The sequence below is a fragment of the Equus caballus genome, chromosome 17 (assembly GCF_041296265.1).
Source record: "Equus caballus isolate H_3958 breed thoroughbred chromosome 17, TB-T2T, whole genome shotgun sequence".
Classification (NCBI taxonomy): domain Eukaryota; kingdom Metazoa; phylum Chordata; class Mammalia; order Perissodactyla; family Equidae; genus Equus; species Equus caballus.
In genome coordinates, this window is record NC_091700.1 from 40,337,539 (window position 1) to 40,353,683 (window position 16,145).

The following is a 16,145-nucleotide window of genomic DNA, read 5'->3' on the forward strand; positions in this document are numbered from 1 at the left end:
TTAAAGCTTTTTAAGATTCTTAAAAATCTCAGTTTTTGATTTAGCAGCTTTGATGGGGATGGGGAGAGACATCTATTAAGAAACACTTGAAAAAACTCCCAAACCCTCTACCTTTACTCATACGTGGTAAGAATCATTACCTTTGATATATTTAATGTGTAATTAGAATGACAAAATTACTTTTATGCAAACACTTTGGGAATGTATGTTTTGTATAAAATGAAGCATTTTTGAAATTATTAACTGTGGAGGTACTTGAGGCTGCTGTGGTATAACAGAAGGACTGACTTGGACCCGGGAGGCTAAATCATTTATTCTCTGAGACCCATTCTCTTAAATCTAGAAAATGGGAATAATAAGGTATCTATCATAGGGTTGTTTTAATGATTAAATGAAATTTATTTGGAAGCAGTTTAGCACCTGGTGGTTACTTGAATTGAAATCTGAAAAGCGTTACAGTAATAGATTTTTATCAATTGAGGACTTCAGAGTAAAGGTTAAGAAAACTGAAGTAACAATATCTCATGTGCTATTTTAGTTATATCTGTATAAGCTTTTGTTTTTGAGCTTATTTTTTAAGTCATAGGAGACTCATGATTAATGTGTCCTTTTGGGAAAAATAGCATGTGGAAATCTTATTGTTTTTTTCCTCCCCTTACTTTCAGCTCCATTTACCTCTTAATTCTCCTTTGCCTGGAAGTGAATTGACCAAGGAACCTTTTCGCTGGGATCAGAGACTCTTTGCATTAGTGTTGCGGTTGCCTGGCACCATGTCAGTAGAATCAGAACAATTGACAGGTGTGCCTTTAGATGACTCTGCAATCACACCAATGTGTGAAGTGACAGGCGGTAAGTTTTTTGCTGGCAGTAATTCAGTGACTTAAAGTAGAGTTTTCTGATGTTTTAAAATGTACATTTCAAAAACTTCATGTTTATTTTTGTTTAACAAGTTAATACTAGGAATTAGTAGACATATGGTTTTAAAACTACATTGATGAAGATCTATGATCTGATTTAAATAGGATATGAATACCATTGGATCTGATAATGAATGGTAATTTTTTTCTACCCATATAGAAAATGCTGGTATTTGGAGTTAAGTTTTTTTTATCCACAAAGACTGCCAATGATTTACAAATGCTGTAGAATTATTTTCTGTGAAAAATGTTTTGCGAATCATCTCATTATCCATGTAATGATTAATGTCTGGTTAAGTGCAGTTTTCCCCAGAGGCAAAGAGGAAGCTAAATTAGAGGTGAGAGGAAACAGGTAGTGCAGTCTTAGCCAGCTAGTCCAACTAGTCTAGCCATGCTAAGTGAATGATACTCTTGAAACAAAATGTGTAATAGACTCAGCACTTCTATAATGTGGAATTGGTTAATAGGTAGGTTAAATTCATATGCAAATGTGTTGAGTGCCTACTGTGTACCAAGCACTGTTCCATGCTTTAGGATGTCAGTAGTGAATATGACAGACACGGTATTCTTGCTTTCATGGAACATTTTAGTTCTCACCTCAGGAATTTGATACTAAAATGTCCAAGTCTTACATATCACTTTTTCACCTATGTCAGGGGTCTGTGACATAGTCTCCAAACATAGTCGGTGCTTTATTGAGAGTCCATCATAGCCAGCTACATAAGTTAAAGGAAAACATAAAATCTAATTAATATTTTAGGTGCCTTTCTTCTAAAATTCTGTGGGTTTTAGAAATCTGCAAAATTCACAAACGAAAAGGGTATCCTACACAAGTATGTGAAGGGGATAACTTAGGAAGTGGTTAGTCACACTATTAAATGTTTCTATTTTATAGAAGTACTTTTTGGTTAACTCTTGTAATACCTCACAATTTGATTTATAATAGGAAAAAGGTATAGGAATATATTTTTTTAAGGGAAAACTTATCTAAATTTGAAAACTCACTGCTAACAATTCCCTCTGCATGGATATATTTTTCAGTGATAGTCATAATTGTTTCTATAGGTAGAAGCACATTTGTATTCAGGGAATTTTAGTGTTCAGCCTTGAACTGGCCCACTTGCAAAAATCCTGATTTTTTGGGGTGTTTTTCCTTAACTCTAGGATTTTTATTTAACAAATTGATGAAGGGCTCTGAGGCTATAATTTAAACGTTCTCCCATTGGAAATTCCTTCTATACTTTACTTTGAACTTAGAGTTATGATAAAGTTAGAGGACTGTATGTACTATAACTTTTGTCTTCTAGGATCAAAAATATTCAGAGTGTGAAATGAAGTGAGTAGTATAATCACAGAGGGTCTAAAAAGAACCTGAGACATCATGTAGTAGTTAATATCCTTGCCTTTGGGCAGTAATGTACTAAAGTTATTTTGTTTATTCTTTGAAAGGAACATCTCCAGAGGAGAAGTTTCTGAAGTCTCCCTTGGTAATATCTTCCAATGACCCACAAACCTTAGTTGGTCAAGAAATTAGGAAGCTTTCCGCAAATATACATCCCAAATCTCCCCTGATGTAGTGGTTTATTTGTCTCTGTTCGTGCTCTTGCTAGCAGTAATGGGAAGCTGCTCAAATGCCACTCATCTTTTCATATCTCTGAACAATGTTTTTTTTTTTAATTTTAAAAGAATTCACTAAAGAAAGTTCTGAGGATAAAACACTAGAAAAGTAGAAAGAACAGAAAAGCTAATATCCACTGGTATTGCACTATCCAAATATGTAATTCCTGCTAATAAATTCCCTTGCACTTTTTTAACTTGATAAGAGTAGTGTGTGTACATTTATTTTCCTCATTATAGAATAATTCATGTTCACTAGGTAAGAATTGGAAAGAAATTTGCCTGTGTTGCCAAAATAATTGATTAATATTTTGTTATTTTTTGTGTATGTTTTTTAAAAAATTGCAGAATTGTCATTGTAAGCATTTTTCTTTTATTGTCAGGTAATTAATGAATACCCACTCTATGCCGGATAACTGTTCTTGATGCTGAGACTATAGCAGGAACAATAGACAGAAAGCTTACATTTTTGGACTGTGACAAAAATCAGTTAAAATGAATACATAATATTTTAGGGAGTGCTACTTACTAGGAAGAAAAAACTAGGGTAAAGGTGTAGAGAGTAACTTGAGGTAGAGAATGAATATTCTTGAGAAGTCTTCTGAGCAGGTGACTTTTGTTTTGTTAACCTAAAGGATACACTTACCCCAGTTTGAATCAGTTTAAAATGTTGTTTATCCTTGGAGATACTTGTTGTCTAAAGAAGTAAATAAAACAACCATTATTCTTTTATAAATTGCATTTGCATATCTCTAACCTTGAAGTTTAAGCCACTTGTTTGAATAGGGATTAAATCAGCCCTGGTTGTATCTTAAAAATATTAATCCCTCTAAAATTATTGTTACAGCATGTTCATCGACCCTCTTTTTTTTCCATTTTTTAATTAAGGTATAGTTGACATACAACATTGTATTGGTTTCAGGTGTACAACATAATTATCCAATATTTGTATATATTACGAAAGGATCACCAGAATAAGTCTAGTTAAGGTTTGAGCAGAGATCTGAATAATGAAGTAAACCATATGAAGATTTAGGCAGAGGAAATATTAAGGGAAGTAACATGCTCTATATTTTTGGGAGCAGCAGGAAGGCTGCTGTGGCTGGAGCTTACATAGGGAGGAGTAGAAAGTTAACAGGTGAGTTTAGAAAGGTAGGCAATAGCCTTTTAGGCCATAATAAATATTTTTCATTTTCCAAGTGTGATGAGAAGCCATTGGAGGACTTTTGTGTTTTTTAGAAGATTTTATTTTTCCTTTTTCTCCCAAAGCCCCCTGGTATATAGTTGTGTATTTTTTTTAGTTGTGGGTCCTTCTAGTTGTGGCAAGTGGGATGCCGCCACGGCATGGCTTGATGAGTGGTACCATGTCCGCACCCAGGATTTGAACTGGTGAAACCCTGGGCCCCCGAAGCAGAGCTCATGAACTTAACCACTCAGCCACGGGGCCAGCCCCTGGAGAACTTTTTTATGGGAGGTGACATCTGGTTTCTATTTCTGAAAGGTAACTTCAGCTGCTAGATGAGAATATACAGTAACGTAGTAAGAATGGAAGCAGATAGACTAGTAGGAGATAATAGTACTTTGGTCTAAAGTGTTAGGTTTAGAGGTGGTAAGAGGTGGTCTGATGCAAAGGAGAACAAAGGATGAGGACAATGAGGGAAGAAAGAATCAAGGATGATTCCTAGATGATTCAGTTAGCTGATGACTGGAGGGTGAATGGCTATCCATGGACCTAGATGAGTACACTGGGGAAAAGCAGGTTTAGGGGAGGTGCAGGCATGATATCAGATCAAAAAATGCCCAGCAGACGTGTTTTTTGGTGGGAGTATTGAGGATAAAAAGCATTTTATAAAAATTAGGAGACTTTTCCAGATTAAATAAATTTCACTTTCTTAGCCTCTGTAAGGGTTGTTGTTCAATTTAGAAATGTTCTTTTTGTCTCTTTTGTTTTACTAAAATGCTAATCTAGTAGACTTCTGTGGGAGTTTTCTTTTTAACTTTACTGCCTTCAGACTCAGTATATTTAGCTTGATTTTTTTTTTGTGGACTCTACATAACCATGAGTGAGACAGCTTCTTGACTTGAAGGTGTGTGCCTTTCTCACAAACATAATTAGTGATCCTAGAAACTTTGTGCTTCAATACAAAGTATCATACATTCCAAGGGCTGAGTTTTGACACAGAGAAGAGAAACATCACATAGGATACAGGCTCATTTTGTAAAGATAGCAATATTTGCTATTTCCTCTTTAATTTCCAAAAGAATTAATAGATTTTATTTTCCAAGTGATTCAGGTTTATTCACTTTTTCTCTAATTTTCATAAAATATTTTTGTTAGTTATTTTATTTCATGCTAAGAACGTAACTCATTTACTTATCTTTTCCTAATCAATTAATTCATGGTGACACAGGTTAGGAGAGTACAGAGAATTGCTGTAATTTTACACTTAACATTTTGGGAATATGCTAAAGTCTTATGAAGTAAGATATTCAACCTTTGTATAGTCTTCGAAATACTTTGTATGTTAAGATGGTCAGCCTTTTTATGTATTGTTTTATGTATGTGTTTATCTTGGAAGTTGTTTTTTTTTTTTTTTTTTTTTTCTTAAGATTAGCACCTGAGCTAACATCTATTGCCAATCTTTTTCTTTTTTTCCTTTTCTTCTTATCTCCAAAGTCCCCCTCCCAGTACATAGTTATATATTCCAGTTGTAGGTCCTTCTGGTTGTGCTTTGTGGGATGCCGCTTCAGCCTGGCCTGATGAGCAGTGCCAGGTCCGCACCCAGGATCCAAACCAGTGAAATTCTGGGCTGCTGAAGCGGAGCACACAAACTTAACCACTCGGCCATAAGGCTGGCCCTGGAAAAAATATTTTTAATTTACTAATTCTTTCACATAACTTTGACTCCTTATAGACATTCTGTTTTAAATATTGATTTCAAATTAACATCATGATTTCCAAGGAACAAAGCATACCCAGATTAAAGTTTCTAATACCCTGTAAGGATTTGAATCTTGGCTGTACTACTTTATTAGCTTGGATAAACTAAACAACCTCTACATGCTTTAGTTTTCTCATTTGTAAAATGAAGAAAATCCATATGGTTGTTGCTAGGATTAAATAAATTAATATGGTAAAGTGATTAGAATAGTGCCAGACATATAGACACTCAGTAATTGATCAGTGTTTTTCTGATTATGACTAACGTTATCATATACAGGTAATACAGGTAAGTTGTTTGTTATGTATAGGATACTTATTTTTCTAAATAAAGCTGACTGAGGATTTGAATCACACTACTGCCTAATGTTCTCTTTTCCAAGTAACCTTTAGCAAATCATGTTAAGTATAAATCAATATGAGTAATGTGATATGTCACATATGATTATAGCCATGTGCAGAAATCATTGGTTAAATTTATAAAAGAGTAGGACTTTTCCATATTGAGCTTATTGCAAATAACTTTGTAAGGTGTTGGATTAAAGATTGAATTTTAGTTGTCAAGGTTTTCAGCATTGGTCTAGATCAGCACACATAATAGAAATATGATGCAAGTCACATATGTGATTATAAATTTTATGGTAGTCACATTAAAAAGAAATGGTGAAATTAATTTCAATAATACCTTTTATTTAAATCAATATATGCGAAATATTTCAACATGAACTTAATATTTAAAAATTGAGATTTTATATTTTTTTCATATTAAGTCTACACAATCAGGTTTATATTTTATATTTACTGTACATCTCAATTTGGACTAGCCATATTTCAAGTTTTCAATAGCCATATGTGGCCATTGACTATAGTATGGGACAAAACAAGTCCAGATATATTTATTGAAAATCTCTGAGATCTTTTCACGTAATCACTTAATCACTAAAATCGCATTTTAATACTTCTGAACTAAAAATCCTATAGGTTAAAATATACAAAATATACAAAAGGGAAATTCATTTATGATAGGTAATTCCCAAGTATATAAGCTAAATGAAATTCAGAAAAGCACATGCTACTATCTGTATATTAAAGTGCAAATATTTAAAATATGCAATAACTGCCAGCAATTAAATAATTAAATGATTGAGAATCTATTAATATATAATATATATACTTTAAATCACCTGTAATATATATATAATACAATAAATATAATGTGGATCTTTTTCACTGTGGTTTGTTCAGACCAAGATTACTATTTTCTGTATACCTATAATTAGAAAAAAACTCTCACAAATGAAATTGTTGGTTGATTGAAAATAACTGTATTTGTTCATTCTTCCGTAAGATAATGAAATAAGTCAAAATTTACCATTGAACTTTGTTAATCAGCAGTGTCAGAAACCCCATTATGGTTCTTTCTTGCTAAAGGTAGGAATTTCTGCAACTAACTAGTTCACTATTCCTTTTATCTCAGGCCGCTCATATTCTGTATGTTCTCCAAGAATGCTGAATCAGTGTCTGGAGTCCTTGGTGCAGAAAGTGCAAAGTGGGGTAGTGATAAACTTTGAAAAAGCAGGACCAGATCCTTCCCCTGTAGAAGGTATTATTGCACTTTTCTTATAGACATTCTAAACTTGCTTTATCAATTATTCAGCTAGAAATGAAAAATTACTCTAATTTGGCCTTAAGATTGACAAGGCCAAACAGTTAAGATGACAAAACGGCTCTTGGTAAAGAGGGAAGATTAAATAGGAAAGTCAAGGTAAACTGATAGTGGTTCAGTAGCGTCATTTTTTTATATTGATTGTTCATAGCCTGAAATTTTCTAAGAGCCAAAAACCGTTTTAAGCATTTACAGATTAGCAACCTCATGTTTCCTTTCTAGTGTTTTAACGTTGCCTGTCTCTAGTATATGTGCTTCTCCTATGTCCCTTAATTCACAAGGGTGTTCAACCCTAGGTGTTTATTTAATTCAAATAACTATATTTTTTCTAAGGATCAAACTGGTCAGCGCAAAATAGTTTGTGTGGTTCCAAAAATGAGGAACCAGTCTTTGCCATTAAGCTTGATTCTTTTAACTCTAGCTAAGCTCCATGTGGCTTTATTCTAAGTTCTGTGATCAGGAGCTATTTATATTAGCCATATGGTGTAAGGAGTTAAACTAGAACCAATGGACAGCTTGTATCTGGGACCTTCTGCATTGTACAATGTAGCTTATAACAACAATTAGAAAGTCATAATGACACTTGGCAGAGGTGTTCCACTAGAGTGGGCAATTGGGAGGAGAGAAAGGTCATAGAGACAAAAAAAATGGGTACTCTCAGAGGGGATTACAGGGAAGGAGCAGAAGATGGTAAGATTATATAAATTGTATCACTGTGTCTGGTTTAAAAAAACAAACTTTTTATTGTAATTGAATGTTAGACATGGAATGTATTTTTAAATTATTTTTGTACTTGGCTTAGAGTTAGGCACTAAGTACATGTTTACTGAACTGTTGAAGAGAGTTGCTGTTTTGCTAGAATACTTTTGTATTAAAAGCAGATGCTTTGGATCTGGATTTGCATGTTAAGCTTTTTTTAATCATTAGGCTTTAGTTAAAATGATTTTAAAGAAATATTCATTTAGCAATACTTACCTCGTATTTACTAAGCTACTGTGGTAGGCGTCCCAAATATAAAGTAGAGGAAGATGGGCATGGATGTTAGCTCAGGGCCAGTCTTCCTCAGCAAAAAGAGGAGGATTGGCAGCAGTTAGCTCAGAGCTGATCTTCCTCAAAAAAAGAAAGAAAGATAGAAAGAAATTGGGCATTTGCTCTCATCATCTGGTGGGGAAAACATATCATCTGTTAGACAAGTATTTACCATAAAGTATGGTTTACATATCTTTACTGGGCAAGCAAAGGGTGCTATGGGACCTATCAACTGTTGAACTCAGAGTGGGAATTTGCAGAGTCCGTGCTTTAGTGAATTTTAATCTAATCTAAATGTTAACCAGTCATGATAGTATTCTACCATATAAGAAAAATGGGAAAATCCAGAATTGACCAAGGATGAGGGGACATTTTAATTAAGTTAAATGCTAATGGATATAATTTAATCTTTCATGTTTTTTTCCCTTAATGATATATGCTTTCTTTGTCTTAACTTCTTTGCTATAGATGGGCAGCCAGATATATCAAGGCCTTTTGGATCTCAGCCTTGGCATAGCTGTCACAAACTCATTTATGTCAGACCAAATCCTAAAACGGGGGTTCCTATAGGTCATTGGCCTGTTCCAGAATCTTTTTGGCCAGATCAGAATTCTCCAACACTAGTAAGTACTAGAGAGACTGTGACTTTGTAATAGTACTATTTAACTGCTTTCAGTTTAAAGTTCTGCTGTCAGTTAAAGGGGTGGCTAATTTACAGGAATTACATGTCCAAAATGCTATGATATGCTGTCACTTGCTTTAGTATACTCTATTGTACATTATGGGTAATAGAAAAAAGGCATTTTTTCCTTCTAATACTACACTTATGTTTTTATTATTGGCATCTGTGTACAGAATCAGAGGTGTAACGAGTTTCTCTTTGGACTCTAAACATCGCGTAACATGAGGATTTGTCTCTGGGACACAATTTAGAATTTAAATGAAGACTTAGAAAACAGTTCTGATTGTTTGCCTGCAATCTTTTAGGACTTAGTCTTGGAAATTCATGTTGACTTGCATGGTTATAGTTATATTCAGTGTTTTCATTCTGGAGGTTTAAGGTAGAAAAGATTTTCTGGTCTTGTTTACATGAATTTTTTTGGAAATCATGATGAATTATCAGAATTCACTATATGGTTCTTATAATGGGTAAATTTATATAAATTAATATCTATTCAATCTTGTTAATACACTGTTTTTTTCAGATTAGTATTTTTTCCAGTATCTCAGGACATCACAGGATATTTTGTGGAGAGAATGACAGTGGTCCTTTTAATATTACCCTTAGAAGACAAGAATTGTATTTCAAAGATCGTTAAGCAGTCTTTAATAATGTTCATGTACCTATCATTTATGAATGAAACTGAACCCTTTTGGAAACCTTTTATACTTAAAATCTATATCAACTCTTCAGGATAATTTTTACTTTTACTTTATACAAGGTCTGTAAAGTAGTATTCCCTTTATTTGTTAGAGATTCAATGAAGTAGTACATGAAATTAAGGTTTTGTAAATTTCACTGAGGTTTTTTATATATTCCTTTCCTTTTTTTCTGATTGAGCCAGCATAGTTTTTTAGTCTGGCCTTATAGAGAGGTTCTCAATTTCTGTGGTCATTTTACTTTCTCTTCTGAAGTCCTTTCAACTCTTACAGAACAGATATTATATTTGTATGAAGTATTGTCTGTTGGTTCTTCATTCTATTGTATTTATTTAACACCTACAGTAGTATGAGTGATACTTGTTAAGTCCTAATAGAAAGAAATCCAAAACCCATAATCAAAAGCATCGCCTGTTAATATTGCTCTAGTGGTCTATTGAAAATTGTTACAGGCCAGGGAGAGTTTCGAAGTGTGGGTAGGATTTCAGTTGGAGGAGGAAACTGTGAGAAAAAAGTATTGAAGTGAAAAAGAACAAGGTGTTTAGAGGAATGAAAAGGAGCTAGTAAAGGTGAGTTGTGACATGTATGCAGGACATTGAGAGTACTTTAAATAAACCAATTGCTCATGATGTTAAATGCAAGGTTAAGGAATTTGGACTTTTTTCAGTGGGCTCCATAGAACAACTGAAGACATTTTTAATGGAGTGCTGCTTTAGGAAAATTAATCTAGTTGGTGGTTATATGCAGCAAAATTAGAAGCAGATGAGTTGGAAGGTAAGCAGGTTACCTGGAGGACTATAACTAAGGTTCATGTAAGAGATTTTTAAGAGTTTGAATTAAGATGATGGAAGGGAAAGTCATAGAAAACAGATAATATTGGAAAGAACTGGCAAAATTTAGCAACTGAAGGATATTAGAGGGGAAATGAAACTTTTGTAAGTAATAGTATTTCAAATAAGAAGTATTGATACTGAAATTAAATGGGATTCATTAGAGACTGGTTCAGAATTTGAATCATAGCGCTACCAGTTATTAACTATGTGCCTTTGGTTAATTATCTTCTCTAAGCCTCAACTTCCCATCTCTTAAATGGAGATAATAGCTCCTCTCTCATAGGATTGGATGAAATAATGAACGCAAAATGTTCTTTACCAAGTTCTGGAGGATTACCCCCCCCCCCATTTTTCCTCTTGGATCTTAAGATTTTCATCCCCCCCAAAAAAAAGTGAGTTTTGCTTTTTTGTAGCTATGTGTCAGGTGCATGTTAGGCACAGGAGCACAAGATGAGTAAAACATGGTGCGTCCTCTCTGGAAACTGACCATCCATAGGAAGGTCAGCCCTGTAAACATAACAGAGTACAGTGTGCTAACTGTAACAGAGGGGCAGAGGATGTGGTGCCTAACTGCTTGGTGTGTGTTTGGAGTACGTGGCGAGAAAGAGTTTCGGGGAAGAAGTCTCTTAGAGGCTGGCACTTGCCAGTTCAGACTTCAAAACTTTGTTTGTTTGCAGTATGCAAGGGAGAAAATAATAAAGCAGCCAGGGATAACATGTGACACACAGGAGCAAGAAAGATGATGATCTCTGTGGGTAACTGCAAGTAGTTTGGGCTGGCTGGAGCACAGGGTATATACATGGTGTGGTGGTTGAAAGGCAGACAGGGACCAGATCATTAAGGATCTTTGTATAGGATACTAACAGAAAAGCGTCTGGGCCCTATTTTTAGGTGATTAACTGCTACTTTTACCAAGTAAACTTCAGATAAGGAAAATTATATGATCATATTTATATTTCATGGCCATAGGATTGGTTGGAGGGGACTAACTAATTAGGGAGACTAATTAAAAATAAGCAGTTGGACTAGCCTAGTCTAAGAAAGATGAAGGCATGCATTAGAATGGTAAGAAATAGAAGATCAATTTCTAGAGAGAGGAGAATTTAGTATTGACAGAGGACAGTAACTAAATACTGAGCATCTGCCATGTTTCTGTGTTCTGTTAAGTGGCTTAGAATTTGTGGTATCATTTTGTCTAGGCCTTTGTGACAGTTAAATATGGAGGGTGTGGGGAAGATATTAAGGACAACATCTAGGTTTTTAGAACAGGTTTTGTGGTTTGAGGGAGAAATAACGAATTGGGTAATAATGTGCCTGAGGGACCTATAGAAGATTCAGTTTATGTCCACTAGGCAGTTGGATACATAAGAGAAATAACAGAGATCTAGTCCCAAACTGTAGATGTTGGAGCCATCAGTGCATAGGTAGTAACTGAGGCTAATGAGTCCTTTATAGTTATGAAATTTCGAATTATTTCCTTATAGCTCATATTTTCTTCAACAGTCTTCAATTGGTGAGATTTTTAGGAAGGGGAGACTATTAAGGGGGGAAATAGTGTAAGATGCCTTATTTTTTTTTTCTTTAAAGTATTTTGTTTTGTGTACCTCTAGAACAGGGTCTCCAAAGTAGGGTGTATGTACCACAGGGATAACTAAAACAGTCTACTGGAATAGGGAAGGAAAACATTGGAACTTCTATTTGTTTATTTTTTTCTCCTACTTTTAACATTATTTTGGTATGTATTTTATTATGTACCTATAAGTTAATAATTTACAAATTATAAATAAATGTGTATATGTCCTAATGTATTATATATTCAAAAAATTTTACTGATCAAGGTGTATGATCAGTTAGGAAGCCACTACTCTATGCAAGTAATTAAATTGCTACAATTGAGAACTTAATGAAAGTTTCTATATACATTAGTTGTTTCTTGGATGTAAAAATTAATTAGTACTTGCTAAATTCCAAAATTTTGCATTTAACGTATCTATTTGATTTTAAGACCTAAAAACACTTTTATTCTGTATAGATTTTGAAGTGTTTTATCTTTTTCTTATGAATATTGTATAATTTAAGCATTACATTTTTAAGTATTTTCTTTCAGCTTAATGGTGCTTTCAGTAGTAAATTAAACTCTCCCTAGCAAAACTGAGGAACTGAGTAAATTTTGCTAGTGAATGATACTGAAAATGAGTTTGTTTCTGATATTTTCTGTAAATAGTAATAATAAGATTTTCCCCTCTAGCCACCTCGTACATCTCACCCTGTGGTGAAGTTTTCCTGTACAGACTGTGAACCGATGGTTATTGACAAATTGCCTTTTGACAAATACGAGTTAGAACCTTCACCACTAACTCAATTTATCTTGGAAAGGAAATCTCCTCAAACATGTTGGCAGGTGAGCTGAATAACTATAGTGATTTAAAAACTTAAGTGAAATGTTTCTTAAAAGTTAAGTTGAATCAATGGTTTATATAACATTCTGTAAAGGTTATTAAATATGAAGTTTTAACCACTCCTTTTTAACAGGTGTATGTGAGCAATAGTGCAAAATATAGTGAACTTGGTCATCCCTTTGGTTACTTAAAAGCCAGTACAGCACTGAACTGTGTCAACTTATTTGTGATGCCTTATAATTACCCAGTCCTCCTCCCCCTTTTAGGTAAGTCATTCTTGTCACATCCTCTGTGGCTCAGCATGCATACAAATTTTCCTAAAAACAAACTTTGGGAACATCTGTAAGTTTTCTTGTCTTGTAGAAATTAATGAAAGTGTTTTAATACTCTAAAATACTGAACCTATCTAAGGTTGTTTTGTAGCAAACTATGCATTTTTGTGGTAAATTGAAAGTCACTGTCAAAACACCTTTGATTCTACAAACTATTGAAGATATTATATTTAAAAATTTTAAATTAAATATTCTAAGTTCTCTGCAAGTTAGATTTCGTACATAGTTAGAATTGGTGGTGCAGGCTTTGTATTTGGTAAATAAGACATTTTGTAGAAGTATATTATATTTATAAGATCTGAGTGTATTTTCTTTCTAAGAATTTATCTGTACTTTAATTTTCATTTGGCAAATATTTTTTTAAAGAACGAATTTGTTCCAAAATAATATGATAAAAGCCTAAAAAGTTAGTTTCTGGGGACCGTCTGGCTATAATTTTTTGAGGAGTACTGTCGGAGATGTTTTTCCCTCCATGGAATCACATGAGATTTAAACGTTATAGTTATAATATTAGTATGTATATTTTCTAGAAAACATTGTGTAAAATTTGTTTCTGTTCTCAAATCTGGTTCATGTCTTGGTCTAGATAGGAGAGAGATTTCCCTTGTGTATTTTCTGATTCTACTTTATTATTACATGTAATTTTTGACTAATTGGCACCTTTTCATTTTTAAAATGATATTACTACTCAAAGATGCCAGAACCATAAATTTTACTGCTTTCAATTTTGTTAAAAACTTGTCAGATGTTACTGTCTTTCTTACAAATAAGAAAGGAGATTTTAAAAATGAAACTTATTGGACTTGATTTTCGTGTGTGAAAACAATGAATGATGATAATTTGTTCACATTGTACATTTATAGATGACTTGTTTAAAGTACATAAAGCAAAACCAACATTGAAGTGGAGACAGTCATTCGAAAATTATTTGAAGACAATGCCTCCCTACTATCTTGGGGTAAGAATATTATTGTTAAAAATGGAACTTGCTATAAATTTTATATTATGCTTATAGTTTACTATAGGTATTAAAACTCTTATTTATTGCTGTTATAGATTAAACATCATGAAAATTGAGTGTACAAGTGACCAATACAGATATAATAGGAAAGAAATGTTTCAGTGATTTGCAGAATAATGATGATGATCATGAGAATATATATATATATAATGCTTAGCTAGGCCTGATACCATCCTAAGCACTTTACATGTGTTAACCTCATTTCATTTATATAGTAACCATACAAAATAGAAATCATTGTTCCTATTTCACAGATAAGGAAACTAAGGCACTAAAAGATTTAGGAATTCACCCAAGGCTACATAACTAATATATAGGAGACTGAAATTCAGTCCCAGGTAACCTGGCTTTAGAATTTAGCCTCTTAACCTTAATTGTTATACTCCCTTTTTAAATTGCAGTTTTATAATTATTTCTCTTTAAGGGTTCAAAATGGTTTTTGTTGCGTTATTCCCTAAATCTCCAGAAACATGTTTTTAGGTAGATAAGTATATATTCTCATAGAACATGTATTTTTAGAACCATGAGTTTTCTGATTACTTAAAAGCTAGTGTGTCATAGTGGATAAGATCAATAATGTATTTATTATAAATACATTATTTATTTTATGAAAAGTAACTTCTTAACAAAAACACCTACACTAAAAGCACTTTTAAACATTACTTCTGCTTTTAATGCAGGAATATTATAGCATTTGACTGTAACTAATCTTTCTAAATGATCCCTAATAAGAACGTTAATTTCTTGAGCTTTGAAAATCATATTTTATAGTTAGATAAATTGTGTGAGTGTCTAGCACATAGTGCCTGCCATGTAAGAGAGTGAAAAGGAAAAAGCACTTAGAATATGAACTGTTCCATATGTTGAATCATTTATGTTTCATAGCAACCCAGAGGGCTTAGCCAGAGCTACATGGATAGTAAATATCAGAGCTGGGATTTGATTCCAGTTTGACACCAGTGCTTACACACTTTCTAATATGTTAATGAATAGTTATCTTTTTTCTGACTTTGTCCCATTTATATATGTGAGACAGTCCTGTTAGTGATACTTTTCATTGCACAAAGTGGTTCTCAATTGGTCTCTCCTTACAATTGAACATTATTTCACTATACCACATCCATAGTAAATATTAGACTGTTTTTTCCTCCTCTTTATTTTTCCTTCAGAGCTTATTCCTGTTTTTTCAGCTCAGCTAATGATAATAGCGGTAATGTTTAACACCCACTGAATGCTTTCTGTGTGCCAGATGCTTTTATATGTGCTTTACATGTGTTAATTCATTTAATCCCATGACAACCCTATGAAGTAGATACTATTATTATCATTTTACACATGAGAAACTTAAGGCACAGAGAGGTTATATTTCTGGTCCAGGGTCACAAAGCTACTGAGTGGTCCAGCTACAACCCATCCAGTTACCCAGGTAGAAATCTTCTCTTTTCCTTAACTCCTTTTTACTTACTCCCCAAGTTCTATCAAATCTACCTCTGCAATGTGTCTCCTGCCCATTTCTTCCAAACTTGGTATCTCCAGTGATACTAAGTGTCCAGGCCTTCACACTCTCTTGTCCCGGGTGTTATTGTTATAGCCTATAATCCTTTTTAAGTATTTCAAACTGCCTTTCATACTGCTGACAAACATTTTACTGAAATACAAATATGATTCTGTTACTCTCTTATTGAAGAAAGGAAGGAGAAACGTTTTTTGGAGAAATTTTCAAAACTGATAATACATCTAGCCATAAATTTTGACAAGCTTAGGATTGAGTGGTGTTTTCTTTTCTCCTGCAGCCTTTGAAGAAAGCTGTTAGAATGATGGGAGCACCTAACCTAATAGCAGACAGTATGGAATATGGACTTAGTTACAGTGTCATTTCATACCTCAAAAAATTGAGTCAACAGGTAATGTTAAAAATTAGGGAGAGCCATTAAGTATTTTGAATGGTTTTGGCTAAGATGGTTAAAAGGCCAGATGTTAGTTTTTGATGGTCCTTATGGAACTAAGAAT

At 33.6% G+C, this 16,145-nt stretch overlaps 1 protein-coding gene across 3 annotated transcripts in view; it reads left to right on the forward strand.

The window, feature by feature from the left end:
* The window catches only part of INTS6 (integrator complex subunit 6), an 85,960-nt gene that overhangs the window by 54,673 nt on the left and 15,142 nt on the right, over window positions 1–16,145 (forward strand). For all 3 annotated transcript variants that reach the window (XM_070240301.1, XM_023621545.2, XM_023621546.2), the window contains 7 exons: window positions 666–849; window positions 6,953–7,078; window positions 8,639–8,793; window positions 12,632–12,784; window positions 12,916–13,048; window positions 13,978–14,072; window positions 15,929–16,039. In XM_070240301.1, the coding sequence (XP_070096402.1) occupies window positions 666–849; window positions 6,953–7,078; window positions 8,639–8,793; window positions 12,632–12,784; window positions 12,916–13,048; window positions 13,978–14,072; window positions 15,929–16,039 (957 nt within the window). The remainder of the gene's footprint in view (window positions 1–665; window positions 850–6,952; window positions 7,079–8,638; window positions 8,794–12,631; window positions 12,785–12,915; window positions 13,049–13,977; window positions 14,073–15,928; window positions 16,040–16,145) is intronic.